Here is a 19,512-nt window from a genome sequence, read left to right on the forward strand (position 1 = left end):
AATTGCGTGCCGAAAACATTCCTATAAGGAAAATAAATTATTTTATATTATTTTCTATGTCAATTCGACATATATATATACACACGACTAAACACCAATTATTGTTTAAACGATCAGTATCGTTTATGCTCTGTTAATCATAATTCTGTAGGGTGAGGGATTCATATAAGTTGGAAAACTTGTGCCCAATACTCACTGTAGATGTTTTCGTTCTGAGATGTTTATTATCATTTTGATTGAGGTACGTGTATCTATAATTATAAATAAGAACTGTAGATGTTTTCGTTCTGAGATGTTTATGATTATTTTCATTGGGATTCATGTACATTGTATATACAATTATAGATAAACTGTAGATATGTTCGTTCTGAGATATTTATGATTATTTTCATCGAGATTCATGTATCTACAATTATAAACAAGGATTGTAGATGTTTTCGTTCTTAGATATTTATGATTATTTTCATTGGGATTCATGTATCTACAATTATAAACAAGGAATGAAGATGTTTTCGTTCTGAGATGTTTATGATTATTTTCATTGAGATTCATATATCTACAATTTTAAACAAAGTTATCTACATATATTGCTCAGGTATGGGTTATTGATTTTTTCAAGTATGCGATGCGAGTCAACAACATGGCTAGATCGTTTTCATTATTTTAGCTGGTTCAGGTGTTCAACATCATCTGGGTTTCGCGTTCAAATCCCAAGTCGAACAGAGCTGTCAGGTACTGACCGTAGATGATCGCTGTTTTTTCTCCGGGGATTCATACTTTCTTCCACCCCCTAAACCTGACTGTCCTTTAATGATCATGCTTGTTAATAGTACGTAAATCCCTTTTCCCCCATATCGATTACACCGGCACATATAGTCCTTTGAATAATAACGATTTAGAGAAGATAAGGAAAGTGAACACATCTTTGGTGTATTATCAGTTAGCAATGAGAGGTCAAAGTACAAAACAGCTGGGCTTATGCTTAAAATTTATATTTAAAATACCGTAAATGGGAAATCAATCAAGATCTAGACACGAATACACTGTATATACTCATAAAGCAATAAGGTGCCTTATTTTTCATAAAACAAGGCAAACTATGTTGTATTCTTGGTTCAAGTTTTCATTACTTTGTGAACATGATAGAACTGAATGTTTTCCTTATTTTCTTTATGTTTTCAGTTGTAGTAACAAGATGTCCCTCCGTAACTGTGTCGGTATTGTTTAATATTGCATACGTACAGTTTACAAGTGTTTCTTATAGTGCGTTGTCATATGACATAGGATATCGTCGAAATATATGTAGTACAAAAAGGGTTATTTGTATACCAAGAATTTATAAGATTTCCAGTTTATTTTAATGTCACCTGGTATCAGTAACATAAATTTTAGGTCATCACTGAGATAGGTAATGATAGATTGGTTTATTTTTTACATTAAGAAAAAAAATCAGATCTAATTATTTTATCCTTTTAAAGTTAGTTAATTGAATATGTATGTACAGTTGTAATTAAAACGTATCAAACGAAATTAGATTCGGTTATTTTTGACATAAATGTACATCTATATAGGTAGCGTGACATTTAGAGAAAAAATCAAAAGTATTTATCTAAAGTTTTTAAAGTTACTTAACGAATATTTATGTACATTTGTTTTTAAAACCCGTCAAAAAAAACCCGCTAGGTAATGATAGATCCGGTTGATTTTTACATAAATGTATATCTGCATAGATAGCGTGATATTTAGAAAAGAGTCAATACTATTAAAGTTACTTAGATGATTAGGCCTATTAATGTACATATTTATGGAATTAAAAAGCATCTGGAAATAGCAAAAGATGTGTTTTAAAATCTACATATTGAATCCTTAAAACATCATGATGAATATGAATAGGAATTTGTACTGTTTTTTTTTTAATTTTTTTTTTGTAAGTTGCACATTAAATTCAGTAACAAACGACGTCGATAAGTACCAAAATTCTGTGTTGTAACATTTCCGTATCCTCTATTTACGAGGTCCCAGTGCAATTGTCTTAAGTTCGTTTTCGTCATTACTTTTTATTTGAGGCTGATTGATGCCAACAATTTAGATAAAAATGAAGAACGCTGGTTTTGAAAGGTATTAAAATGCATATACAGTATATATAAATGGCATACATATTGGTAATTCATATTCAATTAATGGTGGCAAAGTTTTCAAATTTTTCATTGCTTTTTGCCAATTGCTTTTGTCTTGCTGATTCCGTTTTCACTTTTGTCCGAACTAGAAAGCGATCCTTTGCAGGCACTTTTGATGATGCCTATACCCCAATGAACGTTCAATATATCTAACGGCAAATAGGTGAGTGTTATCATGTGGAGTCGATTTCCTAGAACGGCAAAATCTTCCGACCTAATGCACGTATAGGCGGTGTACCAATGAAATGGTATAGCAACGACCCTGGTTAACATGAAAGTGACGATCGCCATATGACGGTGCAGGACGTATACTGTACTGGATTTGTCAACGTTCGCTTTATCTAGCATCCACCTGAAATAAATACACATGTATGTATCCATGATGAAATGCAATACACCATGAAAAACAAAATAACAAAAGAAATCCACTCAAAATGTGCATTGGTTAAGTTTGCAAAATTTTAATCTATTGAAAATACACTTCCTTTGTCAGTTCTTACAGGTTCTATTTAGAATATTTGGAGAAGTCAGCACATACAATATAAAGCGTTCAAAGTAAAACGAGATTTAACGAGAAACCATCTTTCGTAAGAAATGAACATTATTTTTATCCATTTCAAAAGCTGTAAAAGCAAGAGGATAGGTGCTAATATGGTCTAATAAATAAAATATGTTATGAATAATAAAATTACCATATGTTTAGGAATAGTGTGGAGAACACTGCCATTAGTCGAAGATTGGCAAAATAGGACATTAAGCCGTAAGTCTGAAAAACAAAATGCCTGTTTTAAATGAGCTTCAAAGCGAAGTTGAAAACGAGGTCACATAAGTTAAGACAGGGTCGATATTTTTGAAAGATTAACATAATTTAATAATGATATTATTTGAGAATTCAATCAGATTTTTACTTATAAGCAACACAGCATTGAAAAGAAATTTAACAATTCACTACATGGTTTCATGGTCAGTCCAAACATTTTGATTACACACCACCCCATTAGGATACTTCCAGCCGAATTTGGTTAAATTCCGAACATTGGTTTTCAAGGAATTTTTTTGTAAATTGATGACGGACGACGGACGACGGACAACGGACGACGAACGGTATGGCATAAGCTCACCTTCATTTGGTTTGCAAATGGATAAATGATGTTACTTCTAAGAAAACAGATAAATAATTTCATTTATTCAAATTGCCAAAACATCTAAGTAAAATACATGTTTTATTTTATTTAGCAATAGCCAACAATAAATTCGTGCACAATGATTATATGATTTAGACAAAGGCGTGCTTCAGTGGGATTGCATACCTGCAGGTGTACAAATATACAGTTTTGTATACTTGTATTAATCAAACGGATAAGATCACAGGACATGATCACAGGACTTTTACAAACACAGGTGAAAACATACAAGCAGCATTTTTTTCTTTTTTTTATAATCATGCATATGACATATTGATAGAGATGATGTCAAACATTTAGATAATATACTAGTTCTATGAATAACTTAATTTAATTTCCATCCCGTATCAAACTAAGAACTTTACTGTAAACTCTAACGTATTTTCGCGATGATTAATTTCGCGTCTTTGTGCCCATCAACATTTTCATGCCCATCAACATTTTCATGCTAATCAACATTTTCGTGCCCATCAACATTTTTATGCCCATCAACATTTTGGTGCTCATCAACATTTTCGCGATCGACACAAAACTTACTGTATTGTACTCGTTGTGGAAATTCTTTTGCTGTTAGTAATTTTCGCGAGTTGTGATTCCCCGCGAAAAATGCGACATTCAAACACACGTGGAAATAAGTAAATTCACAGTGATTACAAATGAATAAGTACTGGCTGCAAATGATGTCGGACAAAGCCATGAAATACCAGTTGAGTGGTTTGCCTAAACTGATTAAATATTTGAAACTGATCATTCTGGTTTATCAGGACCCAATTTTACGAACACAACTTCGGGGAATTCTAATGGAAACATTATATATAAGAAGGAAATATCTACGTTATGGGGGCTTCTTTAAAATTTGTAATATAATACTTTTCTATGAATTTATTATGTACTTACAAAAACGTAATAGCCCGCAACAATGGAGGCTATGTGATGTATATAATACTTGACGGTGGTCATAGTCTGCTTGTAATCCAATATTAGGGAGATTAAATCTGTATAACATTAAAACAGAAGTTAGGATACCCATATCACTGGCAGGTGTATTCCGTCTTTGCATATTACAGAGTTACCTCAATTGTGGGTAGTTATCCATTATGACGTCACTATTTTATAATCAATTTGTATTTGTTTTCATACTAAATCTGACTTTCTGATTGGCGGATACTGTTTCTTCATATACTGTGAAGAAAAATTCCGAGAATGGCGCGAAAACCCGACATTATCATGACGTCACAATAGAGACGTCGACGTTGCGTATTCATTTAGAAAAAAAATAATCCATTGGAAAACCAATGGAATCGTACGTTTAAACGTATTTTATGCTATCACATAGTCTGAAAAATTAATTATAAGCATTGATGTCACTATTTTTTATAAATTTCATAGGGTTATATAATACCCCTATGAAGTTAAAAAATAGTGACATTAATGCTTAAGTGAGATAAACTCACGTCGTTTTCCTCCGAAAAGTGTGACATTACGCTTGAAACGCATGATGTCACAATCAATACCTACCAACAAGGGCAGATAACCCTGTAGTATGTGAAAGTATAATGTTTCATCACCGTTTATAAGTTTCTGTGGTTTTTCTTCAAACACAACATTTTTTGTCAATACATTGTACTTGTAAATCAAACCCCAGCTGCTTAAATACAAGATAACTTCCTGTTGATCATGATTCTAAACACTGGTCGAATTTCAATCGACATAAGATGAAATCAAATCGTTTCACGAAGGAAGCAACTCAGAATCAGAATGCTTGCATATCGCATACTCTGTGGTATCTTGTTATGAATATTATTATGTTATTTAATATTATGAATCGCCGCCAATCAAAAAACGAAGTGTTTCATGTTACTGAGGCCACTCTTGAAAAATTACTAAAAAGACATCCTCGATACTCCAGGACTTCCGATCACTTACGATCTCTACACCCCTGGACTATCTCATAGTGAAATTGAAGGCAGCTCAGCGGGAAACATTTGACCAATCACAGGCTAGCAAATATTTCATTTGAAGATTACAGAGAGAGCGACGCCTAACATCAAAGCCACAGAGTCAACCACAGTGTACCGTTATACGGCTCTTTTGATGTACATTACAGGACTAAATTACCTGTTCTATTCTGTTGCCTCCAGTTTTACTATGAGATAGTCCAGGGGTGTAGAGATCGTAAGTGATCGGAACCCCTGGAATATCGAGGATGCTAATAAGACATCTCGAAAAATTATTCGGTTTTTGAAATCAAAGACAGTCAGTCGATGGTTATGTATGTTTCACTCAATGCTGAACTTTCAAATGATTTAAGAGTGAAAAGAAACCTACATCAGAAATAAGTTTCTACTTTCCATCTCATTATATTCAATGTAAAATGTACTAACCTGCTATGAAAAAGCCTGTTACCACGGCATAATTCATTCTTATCAACGGACGGTCACTCCTTAAAAAATGAGTGAGAGTGTCAGAATTTAAATTGATTAATTTATTTTTCGGAAAAATACCGTCGATACTGCAGTATTAAAAGTTTGCAAACAACGATAAGATAATCATTGTTTATTGAAGATTATTAAACTTCATGATAAGGCCCATAATTCATACATAAGTTTTTTCCCCCTAATCCAATACATATCACTCCGCCTTTTGTAACGCCATCTCTGATTGGCTAAATCAAACCACGAGAACAGGAGATTCCCCGATGCATATTCATCATCTGTACTAATCAGTCCCGTTATCATATACTTACCATACAGGATCGTTGCTTACCACTTCATCGTACAGTAAAGTGTAAAACCAGATCACAATCACCAGGACGGAATGGTAACATGATACAAATCTGAAAGTTTATAAAACATGTCTCTGATCTCAAAGCAAACAGTCAAATATGAACATTTTTAAATCTTGTATGGTATTACAGCAATATTGATGTCAACATTTAAAGGTTACTGTGGTCATGCATGTGCATGTGTCGTAGTGTTGCGATAGGTCTACAAGGGACATCACCTCTGATTGGCCGATATAACGAAGTAATAATTCATAAAAGGAAAACGCCTTTTCTGATTGGATGAAATAGGGATGTAATCATTTAAAAATAACGACGTCGGCACTCATTGGTTGATATAGCGGTGTAAATGTAATTCATTTTGTCATGTCGTTTTTAAAATGAATTACAGGGATTGATATAACTATTTTTTAAATTCATTGGGTTTGCAAAAGTTTGCAGATAATTTTCCATCCCCTGTGAAATAAAAAAAAATAGTAACGTCAATTCTTTAAAATATAAATTACTTACCGAAAATTCCAGTTATGCTTGTCTTGTAGAGTAAGGTTTATGTAGGATTTTGAGATCTTCGTGGAAATCACAGGAAATATCTTTCTGTGAAGAACAATAGTCACACAAAAAGATACGATAACCACAGGGTAATATGTCCACTCAAACACCATTCCTCTGTCTATTGTACTCATGATTGTACGTTTCTACACGAAAAAAACTCGTATCAAACAAAAAAAGTAAAAAGTACAGGATGTATTACAAGTTTTCAAATGTTGACCATTCCCATCAAAAATGTTAATCACAAAGTTCATCTTGCCCATGCCAGACATTTTAAGCTAGACTATGGTTCACGACTCTCTCCCTTTTAGAAACATTATTAAATATTTTTTTAAACAATAATAACATAAGAAATATATATGATGACCTAAGATAAGGTTACAGCACTAAATATATGAAGAAAAAAAACCCAAACAATTAAATTGTTCAGAAATAAGTCGCACTACCTTTCCAAGACGACTATTAATTTTAAAATTGGAATGTAAAACGAGATTGATAATTTTTTGAGTCGTAAAAGTAATTAGTTTACCGTTAATACTTCTGAACAATTTAATTAAAATTGATTAAATGTTAATCATCATATCGTGGTTTGTGCTGTTTCCCACCGGCGTCCTAATTACCTTGCGTTAGTTGATCAACCGAGCTTTCCATTTGGCAACGACCCGCAATGCACCCTGGGAGAGATTTCCACTTAGGTGTTCCATTTGTGGGTTCATAACAGTGGTTTACCGGTAAGTGGTTCGATTCTTGAAGCGTACCACTTGGATCCAAGATGGCGATCCGATGTATTACATAATTGTCATCCAAATTTTCTTTTCGATGAAAACAATACTTAATAGAGTTATATCATATATGTTATATTTGATTTAATGCATATTCAAATATATTTTGAAACTTTTTGGGTATTGCTTTTATATCTGTAATGCTATTAAGATAGAAAATAACTATTTCTTTTCGGAAAGATAGTGAGCTTATAATGACTGCATTTGCATACGACCACCATGGCCGAGTTGACATAACACTATTAATCACCCGTCACCCACCTCTTGGTTTCGAGTTGGAATCCCACGTGAGGCATTGACCAGTAGCTTTTTCTCAGGGTGTTCCCGCTTTCCTCCACCGCCTAAATCTGGCACTTCTTTACATGACCCTAGCTGTTAGTATGTAAAACAAATATAAACTTAATATTGTTATTGAAATTGTGACAATAACGATTCGTAAAAAATAAAGAAAGATTACACATTGTTAACTCTGCTTTGTAAAAAAATTAATCCGAGGTTAGTGTGTACAAAACAGCTGGACTGATGCTTACAGTTTAGACGATCATTTCTAATATTATATACGGAAAAATCAATCAAGATATAGACTCAAAGATTTTCTCATAAAGCAATATGTTGCAATCTTCTAAACAAAACAGCTCGATTGTTGACAGTTTTCACTGTATGTTTGATTTTCTCCTTGAGTATGACAGCAGTAAATGTTTTCCTGTTTTTACTGGTATTATCAGGAATATCAGCAAGGCGACGTCCATGTGAAAACGAGTAAGTATTGTTCAAATGTTACACCTTCCTCGATATTCCAGGGGTTACTATCACTGTCGTTATATTAACTCTGGAAGGAATATAGCAAAACTGAAGGTATTTCAGGAGAAAATAGACTCCTTCAGGCATTCAGAGACTGCCGCACACAGAGCCTTTAGTTTTGCTATGACATATTTCAGGAGTGAACGACAGTGATAGTAACCTCTGGAGTACCAAGGATGATGTTACACAGCACAAAGCCAGTTTTATTTAACTTACCTGATTCTTTGTAAATCAAGCTTTGCTGAATTCCAGTTTTCCTCTTCCACCATTTTATATTTGGTCATTACTGATCAATGAAGAAAACATACGTATCAATTGTATATCATAAACATTACAGCAACATGTAAATTATAACCATATTAAGATATTCATCTGCAATCCAATACTTTATAATTACTTAGATGTGTACTTATATATGTATCCGAATCGAGTTGATATGGCTATAGATAATAGTTTATAATTATTTAGATGTGTACTTATGTATCCGAATCGAGTTGATATGGCTATAGGTAATAGTTTATAATTACTTAGATGTGCACTTATGTATCCGAATCGAGTTGATATGGCTATAGATAATATTTTATAATTATTTAGATGTGTACTTATGTATCCGAGTCGAGTTGATATGGCTATAGATAATATTTTATAATTATTTAGATGTGTACTTATATATGTATCCGAGTCGAGTTGATATGGCTATAGATAACAGTTTAAATAACCGCAAAGTGAATGTATAAAAAAGTTATTGGTAAACAATGCCGTACTTTGAAATTGAAAAAAATACCTTTTAGTAACTTTAAAAATATCCACAGTAATGAATCAGATAAGTTGTGCTATAGAAATGCATCAAGCTTGATTTATTTAAAATTTAAATAAAATTCTTGACACGTTTAATTTTAGAATATTAATGTAAATATCACCTTTTAGTCATTTCCATGCAAATCTTTATCTGGTGTTGGTTTTTTTTTTTCTTATTTTTTTTGTCGTTGTATTTTTCATGAAGGTCCTACAATACGGAAGTCCATTGTCGCCAATTTGAAATTAAATCTGAAAATAAAGAAAGTATTGCGATTGTATGCAATGTTTCTATGAACTACAATGCAATTCTGGGCCCAGTAACTAGGTTAATCACATGATTAGTGATATATTCATTTCTCATTTGCTGCAAAATTTGTGATTGTATCTTTACTAAAATTAGCAAGTTAGCGATGAATGGTGTTCTTGTGAAAATTTTTGTAACATTCGTCCTACCAGAAGTTATTTTATCTTGATTTGAATACTGTGATAGCCTAATCACCTTTTAAACAACTGGGCGCTATTTTCTATTTTTATTTACAGTTGTGACTGTCGGATGGCACAGGGGCACAGATGTGTACACAGACAGGAGAGAAACAAACTGATCCACTGCTCTCTTAAACCTGAACAAGGCAGCTGTTTCTGTCTAAGAAGTATGTATAATGTAATATTAACGTCCACCTCTGTATATAGTCAGCCTCATTGTTATTGCATAAAATAATAAGACCACTTTCTTAAGATCCCAAATGACTAATTCAGCACAATATATGATTAACACGTTTAGCATAATTTTACCTTGTCCTTTGGGTTGTCTTTGTACACGGTTAATTCGACTGTATATCAATATTTTATATAGCAAATGCATGCAATATATCGTGGTAGATTTTTATTTACAATAACTGCTATGTGATTTATGTGTTCATTGTATGAGTATATCAATCAGTTTAAACACACTTTATTGGCAAAATATAACAACGAGGATTAGACACACGTTTTCATAACTTAGAAAGCATTTTCCATACAAATTATTTACATAAATATGTACGTACAATATAATAGAGCGTTATAAATGTTATTTTTTATATAAACGTAGAGACACGGATTGGGAAAACAAAATGGAAAATGTTTTGCCAATTTATAACAAAGAGAGAGAGAGAGAGAGACAGAGAGGGGAAGGATGTCATATTTCGTCAAATTATAATATTTCACTTGCGATACATATGATATTGATGTACCTATATAGAAATCAATTCCGATGCCAACGACAGTGGTTGTTTCACGTTACACTTTCTAAATCCTGATGCTTTATCGAATGACCATTATTCCGTTCCTTAGTTGCTTTCTCCTTACCACTCCTTGCGTTCTTGAATATGTTTCTCCTCCGTATTCCATCTTTCCATATTACAAAGTAAGCTCTCTTGCGGGTAGGTATCGATTGTTACGTCATTATTTTGTCAGCGCAATTCACGTCGTTTTCTCCGAAATGTCTGACGTTACGTTCACAAACACATGACGTCACAATCAATACCTACCCGCAAGGGCAGATAACACTATAAAATACAGAATATTAAATACTACAGGTTGTGTATTACTAGACGGGACGATGATCAAAAAGGGCAAGATCGTTAATAGGGACTGTAACAACTGTACCTGTGATATACCGAAGCACAACAAAGTAAGACATCCTGAAAATGCATCTTCTCGAATTGTGTGGAAAAAACTTATTATGAATTGAAATACAGCATGCATAAAATATAGTTTTGCTTTACTCAGCATTGATTTTGTTTCGAATACATGAACGAAAGTTTTACTTCGAAATGATTTTGTTTCGAATACAATCAATTTAACATTTTGTACAAATGAAAGTTTTAGTTGGAATTGATACTGTTTTAAACACAATAAATTTAACATTTTGTACAAATGAAAGCTTTACTTGGAATTAAATTTTCGCTTCGAATAAAATCAATTTAACATTTTATACAAAACCATTAGTACACAGAGCTATCAATCTTTATTACTAGGCCTATTACATGTTTTAAAATTCGAATGTTAAGAATAAATAATGTCCATACCATGGATAATTCTACTACAGAATTAAATGCGTTACCCCATCTGTCTGTTTCAGGCGACTTGCGGTACCAACACGTGTTGATGTAATATGGACAAAGGTGGAAACATTTTTTTTTAAACTATACAAGTGAATAAAAACGCTTCCAAGCACTCATTTGCTTTTCCTTGTCGTTGTGACTAGAGAGAAATGGGCCGTAAAGTGTTAACGGTGGCCAGGAACAATGGGATTAGTCCTGTATTTTTTCAAAATAAACAGTAATTGCGTGAGAGTAGTTTATATTTTCTTTTAACGTCATTCTGATTGGTAGTTCTTTCAAACGAAATGAGCCGCAAAAATCGAAAATTTTGGAGGTCAAAAAAATCAAAAAAAAATCAAGAAACTAAGGGAAATGACACGCGTGACGTCATATGAAGTGCGTTATTCACAATTTTCTTATAATGTAGGTGGATATGATTTAAATGTGTATATACAAATCAGTTGAAATGTGCTGTGAAAGCAACCAATTGGAGAAACAATGGACAAAGAAAATGGCTTAAAGTGTACACGGAACGGAAAATAATATTTAGATATGTTATTCTGTTTAATCTCCTAACAAGAATGTTGAAAACCGCATCAAAATCGGCCGCTTCAGTACCGAGATACAGCCCTCCGAAGTGCTCGATTTTTACCTGTATATCGACTGCTAATCAGGGAATCGGCCACTCACGCTGATTCGGGGAATAACCGGATGTGACGTCACGAGGACAACGGCAGTGAGGTGTTCGGTAGTGGGGTTATAGCACAAAGGGGGACATATATGTATTCCTGAAACGGGTTTACGAGAATTTTACAAATATATATACAGTACACAGTTATGTTGACGATTTAATTATATATATAGTAGGAAATATTACAACTGAAATCAGGCTAAATACATATGTAGATGAGCGGAAACACGTATACGTTATTTATGTTTCTGGTACATTTAACTAGAGATCTTATCTTTGTTTTAACAACTTTCTAAATTATCAAACCTCGGGAATATCCCATTTTCATAATGTGATCTTAAAAGAGACGAGTTAGAAAAATGATGGTTATATGATTATAATATTCATTTAAATATGTTTCTGTTTAAATAAAAATTCTCTCTAGGCCTATGGATTTCAACAGAAATATATATGTTTCTGATTTCAAGAACCAACATAACGAAAAGAAAATGTTTTAAATGTATTTCATAGTTCAATACACGTAGATATCATAGACATAAATTAGGAGGGGAGTAAAAAAACGGATATCCGAAATCTAGCAACTATCAGAAATATCAAAATTCTGACATTGTGACATTGAACATTATATTTGCATTGTTCTTTCTCGAAAGCCATTTGTAAATAATTTTGTAGTTTTTTGTTAAAAAAAATAATTTAAGTGTAACCAGAACATATAAACAAGACAAATGTATAAGGAGTCTTTCTGAAATATATACTGTACATCTAGTAATTGACACACTTGTTATATGTTATGTTGGAACGGTATATTTTACTGTAAACCAGGGATTTTTAAGTGTAAACAAATATTACATTATACAACAATTACATGATGGTCCGGCGAATTCCCCGAACACCAACTCTGGTAAAGACAAAGGGAGGTGTTTATGTAGGGAACTAATGCAGTAGTCGGGTGTAAGGGAATGTTGAAGTTGGTCATATGCTCCTGAAGTAACGTGAAGAAGCGGGTGTAGATGGTCGGGCTCTTTCCGGGAAGTAGTGCATAAATCATCGGAGTCATGATACCGTCAATCTGCGTATGTCTTCCGAAATTTACTGATATGTCGTTCAGTGTTGAGAGGGAGGCTGAGCAGCCGAGGTAGAGCATCTCCAGAAGGTCCTGTCGTCACTTTTACGAGTCTGTCTGTAGATGAAGCCGTCATGGGATAGGTTACGTCCGCCTCTTCTGTTGATGATGAACTTAACGTTGATCTGTGCGTTTGCCATTCCGTGTGTGATAAAATGAAATTACGGAAAATTGGAAAATGCTAGTACAGATGTTTTGCAAAATCTATATTACCTAAAACTGAAAACTAAAACAAGTCAGAAATTCTAAGAAAATGATGAGAAATTAAAAAATCTAGTACAGTAGTTCTATCAAATATTTACACTTAAACTGAAATGAAACACCAGTATAAATCAGTAAGAAATAGTAAATTGGAAGATTCTATTACTGATGTTTTACAAAATCTATATTACCTAAAACTGAAAACTAAAACAAGTCAGAAATTCAAAGAAAATGATGAGAAATTAAAAAATATAGTACAGTAGTTCTATCAGATATTTACACTTAAACTGAAAAGAAACACAAGTATAAATCAATAAGAAACAGTAAATTGGAAAATTCTATTACAGATGTTTTACAAAATCTATATTACCTAAAACTGAAAAACGAAAATAAGTCAGAAATTCTTTACACTTATAAAGCTGAAAAAAAGCACAAAAATGTATAGACTCAGACAAAGTCTATATTACAAAGACAAGTTGATAATTCAATGTACAATGATTTTTTTCTGAAACATGCCACTGTTTTATACACTTTTCTTCAGCAGCTTGACAATAATTAACTGTTACTGATTTACTGATTACCGATCAGATGAGTTGATTTACCTGAGATTTACCTGTGATCTTGCAATGAGAACAATTCTGAGATAGACTATAACTCCCTATCAACACACCCTAATCCCTATGTAAACACCCCACCCTACCCAGAGTTGGTGTTCGGGGAAGACCCCGATGGTCCATCGCTAACTTACCTGTGATCTTACTTTTGACACCTGACGCGAGCTAATCAACAAAGAGTGACAGGTCACTAAACACCTTTCTTACGTAATCTGGTTAGCCCCCTCATTAGTCTCGGTTGACCACGCGGTTTAGTTACTGCAGTATACAGGTATAGAGATTAACGCAGCACGACATTGGCTATTCGGAATGACAGTTCTGTTTTTGTTCTGTACTTGATATCTGCTACATGGATTAGACTTGTCACATAGACATCTTCAGTCTTATTGTTTTCGTCTGACCCGTGCATGATTTTTTTCAATTCAAGACACTTATGAATGAACTTGAGCGAAATATCAACAAGTCGTCGAGTGTACTGTATTATATGAAAGCTGAATGTATTTCGTCAAAAAACAAATAGATCGATTTCAGATATAACGCAATTAGTAGATGCATTTACATATATGCAGAAAATTCTGTTTGGAATCATAACTTAATCGTACGGGCAGGTTTTATAAAAAAAGTCAGAAATTTGTTAAGCGGGTTTGACCAGTAGACATTCAAAGACCCGACTCGGGCTTTGAATAACATAATCAAGAATCCTTGATATAATAATCACATATATGTTTTTCCAACCAACGCAGATATACAACGTACGTGGATTATTATGAACATTTTATTGTGTATAATTTTGCAGTAATTGCGTAGAGATGTTCATTTATCTAAGACAGGTACATCAATATACATGTATGCATGGTATAAATCCCTGTCAGTGGCGTAGGAAGATGAAACGTCATGGGGGGGCAAAGGTCCTCAATTTTTTGTAAAAAAAAAAAAAACCCGCCACACCTACAGGAGGAGATTAATTCAACTCCCAACCATATAATATATGCTTTATGTACATTTTTCATATATCACTAAATTTATTCCTTGTACACATTTATAGACAGTGGGGTCGCTAAAAGGAAATTAAGGAATACGCAAATTGGCCGAATTAGCGTGTGAGCGTCGAAGGCGCGAGATTTTGGTGTTTTATTAGGGATCTGAGGGTGAACCCCAGGATGAGTTTTATGTATTTTGATGATTTTGCGATCGCCCGACAGCGCAAGATTTTGGTGTTTGGGGGTCCGAGGGTCTCCCCCGGGAAAAAAAGTACGATTTAGAATGGCTGAGATGTGTTTTAAAGGCCCATTACCTTTCCGGAGCAAAATATAAAGGTTTCTTAAAAAACATTAATAACACCAGAAAATGCATACCGATGATCTAAAATAAGGTTACGACACCAAACATATGCAAGATTGCCTGCGTAATATATGAAAACAGTGGAGAGTCAATTCGCTGTTTTGCCGTCTGGCGCAGTGATAGTCAACTACCGCGCGGTATTTAGGACGACGGCTGGAAACATAATACGACCCGCGTTATGAAAATAAACATTTTATTTATTTTAATCAAATCGTTCAGAAGGTGATGATAAATGTAGTATTAACGGTAAGTTAATAATTTTTAGGACTCTGCAAAATTATCGATCTTGTTTTACATTCCCATTTTAAAAATTAAAAGCCGTTTCGGAAAGGTAGTGGGCCTTTAAGATGCATTTTGATGAATTTGCGAGCGCCCAAAGGCGTGAGAATTTGGTGTTAGGGGGGTTCGGGGGTCTCCCCCAGGAAAAAAATTACGATTTAGAATGGCTTAGATGATTTTTACGATGCATTTTGATGAATTTGCGAGCGCCCAAAGGCGTGAGAATTTGGTGTTAGGGGGGTCCGGGGGTCTCCCCCGGGAAAAAAATTACGATTTAGAATGGCTGAGATGAGTTTTACGATAAAGTTTAATGAGTATAAAGCGTTCTTAACATGGTAATTTTTCGATTTAAAGCTACCTGCATTTAGAAATGATAATTGTGTCGTCATAACATTATGCAACCCTACTCGATCTGAATATACCGGCTTCACACCATCGGCACATTGTTGTGTAACATAAAAAAATGAATTAATTGTCTCGACATAAGACATATAAACAAATTGATCTTTTAAGAGACATTTTTTTAAATAGCACATAGAATCCCTGGATGGACATTTTTAGTCAAGTTTGTGTGTATTGAATTTTCACTATTTAAGGTTTGATATTATGTGCTTGAACGTTTTAGGAAATGCGTCGCGCAGCGGAAAATTTTCTAGAATGAAGTACGAAAAATGTGTAGGAGGACCCTTTTTTCTTTCAAATAAGCATTTTTAGAAAATTTCAGTCGGCGAAAGGGGGGGGGGGGGGGGGGCAAAAATACCCCCCCCCCAAAAAGACATGTTTGCCCGGTGTGTTCTCCATTTGCCCACTTTTTAGAGAACAAAGAAAAGTGTTGGTATAGGAGAACAATGGAAAACCAATTATAGTCAGTTCCTTAATAATTTTTACCTGTGTTTACCTGTATTTGTTTACCTGAGCTACCTGTAGTTTGTCAAAAGTGGCGAATTAGAGAGATATCAATATATACAGTATACAATACTATATATATTTTATGCATTTTGATAGAAAAGTATGCATTATTTTTTATATGTTACATCTTTATAAATTTCAACATTGAGATAATAATAAAGAACAAAATTGCATCCAAGATTTAGGAGAAGTGTCACGGGAAGAGCAAATTGTTTTATTTACAAACTGTTTCAATTTCAAGAATTAATTAAAATCATAAAAAACGTCTACATCTGTCGTCATTAAGAGAACCCAATCAATACAATAATGCTTGTAATATTAGCACGTGTACTTATATAGCTATATAGAGAATATATCACAAGAAACTGTTCAATTCTATAGGATGATACATGTAACAATATACGTGTATATATACATGTATCTTATTACTTATATCATATACGTTTTTATTCCATATACATTGTATATCAAACTTTACTGATGTCCCGACATTCCAATTCTACAGTAACAAGAAAGTCAAACATACATGTATTGTATATATTTGTATGTTAGACATTGAGAAAATCCAGCTATTTTTCATCAAGGATGATATTTTCGCATTTTTTTGGAAACATCCAGATGGTCGCTAAAATATCCTCCATGAAATAATTACTAAGCATGAGATATTAATATATGAAATATACCTTTTAGTCAAAATGTAATGTTTGGATTAATTGAGATATATGTTGTTTACGGTAACCTGCAAAACTTAGATTTGCATAATTTGATAATACATGTATTATATATTTATCAATGCGCATCACTTTTATCACACTATAAAAAAGCTAAGCATTTCTACTGAAGATAGACTTCTGCAGAATGAAAATTGTTTGAGAGAATGTGAATGTTATACTATAACTGAAGAATAATGAGAAATTGTTCAAAGTCTTGCTGATTTTGAAATTTCGTTAACTTATATAATTATATACAGTGAACCTACGGATAGTTCGAACACACAATTTTCCCAGAAAAACAGTAATTTTATAACTACTGATGACTTTTTATGAAATATTCTACTTTGGATAGTTCGCATCTGTCCAATTATGAACGTAATAGTAAGACTTTTGTCAGTAAATCGGCACGATGGGCCATAAAATGAATATATATTGCAGTATATTTCAGTAATATTGTCAAAAAGGTGATTTCTAATGAAAAGAGGCTATATATATATATATTATAAAATGTATGATACATATAACCATAAACTATTCTTCTAGTTAGCATTTATGTATATATGTAGATGAACTTTAATGTAGTTGTATGTATGTATATATTATATGTTTGTCAAAAAGATGGAAAGAACTTTTGAAGTTAGTATCAAATATTAATTTCATGTTTGATGTTTCAATTAAGATAAAAATATTAAGAACATAACTGAGACTACAAAAAGAGTAACATATTAATAGATGATTCCATGCAATATAATTTTCATGCATGTACATGTTATGCATAAATGATACCCTTATGGAATAAGTACAGTAGCATAGGTGAAATTCAAAGGTAAAACACAGGTATATTATTGTTTACTATTCTGAAATAGACTATAATCCTTGTCATAACATTCTGCTAATTATTAGATTATAAAAAGTGGGCAAATGGAGATACAGCCGTTTGCCCCCCCGTCCTGGGGAACGGGGGGGCAGTTGCCCCCCTGCCCCCCCGCTTCCTACGCCCCTGCCTGTTTTCAAGCGTTTTCAAACTCATATCTGTGATGAAGGATAATATTAAATAGGTATCGGACATGAACACAGGTATTTGTGTCTTCAAAATCGATATTTACAAACAGATAGTTTATATTAGATGGCAGACACCAAAAATCGCCTCTCTATCTTATGCGAGTAGAATAGGTCCCGTTGTCCTCGTGACGTCACAGGTCAGGGGTCCCGAATCGAGCTCAATGGCTTGGGGCTTCAGGTGTGTTCTAGAGAAAAGTCGCATTATCTCTAATACCGTAATCGCTATGAAACTCGTACTTTCTCAATTCTAAATTTTATCCAAAGACGCATTTATCAAGCCTTATATACCAAACCATTCCGTGTACACTTCTGACAACATTGGTCTTCTGTTCTTTTTAGAAGCAAAAATTACTCGCACTTGACTTTGAACAATACATCAGGTTGTGAGTGACCTTTTGGAAATGATTTGACTATATAAATAATTATGTACATGAAAGATGGTTCATCAAAACGGAGAGGAAAAAATCGTCAACATTTTGGTTGAATTATCGTCTTTTTAAAGCCATTTAATTCCCATTTAAAAAATCCTACTGTAAAGTTTGTTTCTGTAGCATTCTGGAGAAAATGCATCAAAACGTTGCATTATTTTTATGAAGGATTCATTATTGTAGTAACCATTGCCAAATCGACCAAATGGCAGTTCTAATCAGGCACAAAAAATATTCACATCTGTGTTGATTAATTTTGTACCAAATGAGAATTTTCTCGATTTAACTTATATCATATCTGAAGATTGATCAATCATTGTGTTATTCTTAGGTAGGAAATATTAATTAAGAATAACGTAATGAATAATTCAACATTTGCATTAGTTATGTTAATTATTGCTGACATAAAGTTACATATACTATTCACCATTGGACTTTATATTAGGTCTTTAAAAAGCGCCAGCAGACCCCAATTTCTCGAAACAAATTTAAGTAAATAACCGAACTTAAGTCTAAAATTATTAACATAGATTACTTAATAGATATTGTTGTTGACTTGAGTCGTCACTTTTGTTTCGAGAAATCGAGGCCAGGTCGACTTTAGGCAATAATGGAAAGTATAAGTGACAGCTCTAATCACATTACAATACATCAAGTCAAAGCCAGTATCAATGGTAAGGTATATTAACACAATTTCTTGTCCGTATTATGTAGGCGATACATGAACAGCATTTGGGCAAAAAAGTGACATTTTTCTAAGCGTTGGTTCCAACTGTTTTTTTGGAAAAGCTTATACTGATTATGAAATGGTACCCTTATTGTCACGTGACATATTCATAACCACTACTATTTTTGTTGCATAGCTTCAGCAGGTTCATATTAAGCTTCAAGAGAATTTGGCCAGTCAAGCATGCAATTATTCTTATTTTCTCGACTTTTTTTTTGTTGAAAACAATTCTTTCCAAAAAAAAAAAAAATAAATAAAAAAACTTTG

The 19,512-nt window shown here is 33.3% G+C and overlaps 1 protein-coding gene and 1 long non-coding RNA gene across 2 annotated transcripts; one reads left to right on the forward strand and one right to left on the reverse strand.

The window, feature by feature from the left end:
- Positions 1-482: 482 nt before the first annotated feature.
- Positions 483-8,544, reverse strand: LOC138324386 (TLC domain-containing protein 4-B-like). Its single transcript, XM_069269455.1, has 7 exons — positions 8,492-8,544; positions 6,654-6,737; positions 6,108-6,197; positions 5,746-5,804; positions 4,259-4,356; positions 2,870-2,943; positions 483-2,529 (listed from the first exon to the last, which is right to left on the reverse strand). The coding sequence occupies exons 1-7, from the start codon at positions 8,542-8,544 to the stop codon at positions 2,205-2,207; spliced, it is 783 nt and encodes a 260-aa protein (XP_069125556.1). The 3' UTR covers positions 483-2,204.
- Positions 8,545-9,201: 657 nt separating this feature from the next.
- Positions 9,202-11,335, forward strand: LOC138323619 (uncharacterized). Its single transcript, XR_011208573.1, has 3 exons — positions 9,202-9,723; positions 10,651-10,745; positions 11,196-11,335. It is a non-coding gene; the product is annotated as an uncharacterized lncRNA (long non-coding RNA).
- The last annotated feature ends 8,177 nt before the right edge of the window (positions 11,336-19,512 follow it).

The sequence above is a fragment of the Argopecten irradians genome, chromosome 5 (genome assembly GCF_041381155.1).
Source record: "Argopecten irradians isolate NY chromosome 5, Ai_NY, whole genome shotgun sequence".
NCBI lineage: Eukaryota > Metazoa > Mollusca > Bivalvia > Pectinida > Pectinidae > Argopecten > Argopecten irradians.

Bases quoted from the DNA above. Each gene is read 5' to 3' on its own strand.
- LOC138324386 (XM_069269455.1), bottom strand. From the start codon at position 8,544: ATGGTGGAAGAGGAAAACTGGAATTCAGCAAAGCTTGATTTACAAAGA. The intron at 6,738-8,491 runs GTAAGTTAAATA...TGTTCTTCACAG, and splicing joins CTTGATTTACAAAGAATCAG to AAAGATATTTCCTGTGATTT. The intron at 5,805-6,107 runs GTAAGTATATGA...TCATTTTTTAAG, and splicing joins GTAAGCAACGATCCTGTATG to GAGTGACCGTCCGTTGATAA.